Source organism: Brassica oleracea, chromosome C6 (genome assembly GCF_000695525.1).
Source record: "Brassica oleracea var. oleracea cultivar TO1000 chromosome C6, BOL, whole genome shotgun sequence".
Taxonomy (NCBI): Eukaryota; Viridiplantae; Streptophyta; class Magnoliopsida; order Brassicales; family Brassicaceae; genus Brassica; species Brassica oleracea.
Genome location: NC_027753.1, coordinates 20,486,879 through 20,490,750, shown reverse-complemented (window position 1 = coordinate 20,490,750; position 3,872 = coordinate 20,486,879). Strand labels below are relative to the sequence as shown.

Sequence of the window (3,872 nt, the reverse complement as noted above, 5' to 3'; positions counted from 1 at the left end):
TACAAAAACTCTCTTCATTTTCCATACATACATTTTTGTTTGCCTTGTTTTACTTTATACAATTACCTTGATGTTTGTTACCGGAACAGTTCTGCTTTTGCGAACTGCTGCTTCTTTTCTACAGCTTGAACGGTAAAAGCAGTTTCTTCCAGCACTTTCCTTTAAAAAAAAAATATTTACAGACAGATTATTACAACGACTACTATTACTACCAGGAGACTAGTTGATGCCCTTTTGAAGGTTGGCCAAAAGAATTGTAATGACTCTGTTTATATTACCCAAACCACATTATATCTTAAAATAGTTGGGAAGAGGACTTAGAGGAGTAATAGTATCAATTGCAAATTTTCAATGTCATTATTTTTTATCAAAGAGCCACACACAAGTGTGTTCGTCTACAGATACTCATGCAAAAAAAAAAACCTGATATATGTTTCTTCCTCAATTTCCCAACTTTTTCTTCGTGTATACCCTACCTTTTTCTCAAGGAATGGCCACAGAAGGAAAAGAAGATTAAATTTGCAGGGAATGCAGGATGAGATCACTGCCATGTCAGGGTTTTTGAGATTTTGTTTTTGGTGTCTGACTCATAAAAGTCTGAAAATGATTATAAAAAAAACTCTTCACAGAATTATGTAATGTTTCACACTTTCACTAGATTATAGAGACTTCAATCTAAAAACTAAGATCATATCACTTAGTCCCTAAAAACAGAATCATTTAAAGTATTTTTTGAGATAAGAAGTCAGGGGAAACAAATCAACAATCTTCCCATTCTTCTTCCTCATCATCATCCTATTCTTCTTCCTCATCATCATCATATTCTTCTTCCTCTTCATATTCTTCTTCTTTCTCAATCTTGTTGAGAATAACATGGCAGAAAACCAAGTCAGTATCAGCAACAGACGGTGGGAGACTAATTTCTTCAATGAACCACTCTTCCCTTGGAGGTTCTATCTCGCCAGGCAAAGAAATGTCATCAGATTCTTTTTCCTGATCAGTGAGAGCATATGTACGTTTGATACCAACACCGTTTCCCTGTGGACCAAACACAGTAGTATCTTCACCCACTCGTGTCCAGAGACTCCGAGGGTCTTGGCCGTTAGGTTTCCTGCAATAGCAATGCCATTCTGTTTCTATTGGATAGCCTGAAATAGAAGACCAAGTTAGATCATGAAACGAAAACCAAATTAAACATGATTCAACATTATCTGACCAGGCAAATCACGAGGAGGTATTGAGAAGATGTGGGGACATTCTCCAGGTATGATACGTGCGTTCATTGGCTGCCCTAGAACTTTGTTCTTCAGATAATAGTTTGCCATCATATCATCTGATGGAAGAAATCTGCAGCCGGCAGGGTAAAACCTAGACAAATGGTCCGGACCAAGACATCATCAAATGGTAAAGAAACATATATAGCTAGAGAGTGAAGAGAGAAGATCACTTCTTTAAGGTGTTAAAAGTTTTGATGAACGGTTCGACCAGTAGAGGATCAGTTTCGACTTTATCATAAATCTTGGCACTGATATGAGCTTTGTGGGAGATGTTGTTGCATTCTTCAAGCAGGTCTTGCATTATCAAAACCCTTGACTGAAAGAAGACAAGACATGAACACAACCTTTCCTTCGAGTACTAACAGAATCATTGGCATAAGATTTTAAAAGAGGGTTTACGCTGGATAGTGTTGGAGACTCTGCGTTAAAGGCGTTGAGAACATCTTCGTAAGCCTGTTTATGGAGCTCCTCGAGTTTCATCTTTTTGTTACTTGGGAGACAATCTTCATCATGCAATCTTGCACGGATACGTTTCACAACAAGAGACTCTGGAACAGAGTTGAGACTCGAAGATACATTTTTTTCCTGATAAAGTAAAACAGAGAAGACAAAAGAGCATCAATGTTGTTAGTGACTTGGATTTGGGAAAAGATGGTGAAACCCTTACAGAGTTATCAATCTTTTCTGCAACAGAGACGTGAGTTTCTTGATCAATCTTCCACTCCTTCATCAACCTTTGTATGATCTGAGACTTCTTCTGAAGACGAAAAAGATTAACATGAGACACGAGCACGAGAACAGGTTAACAATGAGAAAGCGACTACACGAGAAAAGTTGTTACGTGTGATAACGCCGAGTTTTCTGCTTTGGAAGCATGGAGAACAGAGTAATAAGCTTTTCTCTGGAGCTCTTTGAGTTTCTGTTTCTTGAGCTCGGGCTCAGACTCGGACTCGTGTGCTATTTCTATCTTCTTTAATGGGCGAATCGTTAGATCTTCTACATTCAAGAAACGAGTAACAGAATCAAAACCACTGGCGGAGAGAAAAGGAAAAGCAGAGGAATCCTAATCTTTGAAATCTGTAAACCCTAATTACCGGAGATTCTCATCGATAATGTTACAACAAGAACTAGATTGAAGAAACAGCATCAGAAGCTTTTGAACAGACGTACCTGCGGGAGGATTTGAGTCTAAATCTTTATTGTCCGCCATTAGAGAGAGTCAGGGAATCGCGGGAGATAAAGCTTCTGTGGTTTAGGAATAAAACGCTAAACTTCGAAGAAATCTCCAGAGGAGGAACGCGTTGCAGTTGCAGAGACGAGAAAGAGGTTAATGGGAGAAGAGTTTGAAGTTTCTTGCGGAAGAAGCAACTTTATACTTGTTAAGGGGTCTTTGACTATTACGTCCTTATTTTGGGAGAATTAACTCTTTTTTAATAAATAGGACTATAGGAGAATTATCTTCTTCTTTTTTTCGATCAAAAGGAGAATTATCTAGATGCAAGAAAATTAAATAACTTCAAAAGTATGTACATACGTGGTATGAAATATCAATATTTAATCGAAACTAGATTATGACCCGCGTTAAAATGCGGAATTATGTTTTATAAAATAATGTTAGAAATGTTTACCATTTTATTAAATTTGAGCCCGATTTAGAAAGCGCTGCTTGTAGTTTGGTTACTTATTTGTTTCTTCTTATTGGTAAATCTTTTTTGTTTCTTATATACGTATTAGGATGAATTTGTTTTAGTAAATTTGTGTCAAAATCAAAATCTAAACATTCATACTCGAAATCTTGAATTTGAAATGGTTTCTAGCTTTATATGCTACTGATAGATTGATTTATTAGGATTTTATTTGATTAGTTTTATTTTTATTAGTTATTAATAGGAAAAAAACAAAGAAAACCACGCAATATAAATATTAATGTTATGAACCAGATTGTGGATGGCTCATAACCAAGAGATTATGATGTGTAATCATTCCATTTATCTATGACGGTGTAATCTCCTATATAAGGAACCTCTATGTTATGAATAAAGATAGACTTTTTCATTACTTTTATAACACGTTATCAGCACGAAACTCTAAATCCCTAAGCTAATACCCAAATCGAAAAACCCTAAAACCCTAACCCTAGCCGGCGATCCGACGAACCCTAAACCCCGATCGCGTCTCTTGTTCCCGCATCTGTTCCAACTCACGTCCTCAATCAGCTTCAGCCCAAGGCGTTCCTGATCCTAGCTCAGTCGTTCGCGACCCGAGAGCAGCTCCAGCACGCGACATCTTCCTCGTTCGCGACAGCATCAGACAGCTCGCGTCTGATGATCAAGGCGTTCCCGATCAAGCAACAAAAGACATCCGCAACCCGATAGAAGCGGCTCGATCCATCCCAGCTCGCGTCCCGTTCGTGTCCAGATAGCGGCTCAACTCCTTTGGTGGTCCGATTCAGCAATCATCTAAGGTTAAAAGGTAATTCAAAACCTAAGAACCCATAATCGAACATGGATTGATTGATAAAGAATGAAACCCTAAAACCCTAATCTTTATGAATCAAAACCATAGGGTAATAGATCAAAAATCCTAATTGAGTAA

The 3,872-nt window shown here is 37.8% G+C and overlaps 1 protein-coding gene across 1 annotated transcript; it reads right to left on the bottom strand.

The window, feature by feature from the left end:
- Nucleotides 1-693: 693 nt before the first annotated feature.
- Nucleotides 694-2,583, bottom strand: LOC106297688. The gene is made up of 8 exons (XM_013733886.1): nt 2,448-2,583; nt 2,119-2,273; nt 1,945-2,034; nt 1,677-1,862; nt 1,448-1,593; nt 1,217-1,368; nt 801-1,148; nt 694-704 (listed from the first exon to the last, which is right to left on the bottom strand). The coding sequence occupies exons 1-8, from the start codon at nt 2,485-2,487 to the stop codon at nt 694-696; spliced, it is 1,128 nt and encodes a 375-aa protein (XP_013589340.1). The 5' UTR covers nt 2,488-2,583.
- Nucleotides 2,584-3,872: the final 1,289 nt, after the last annotated feature.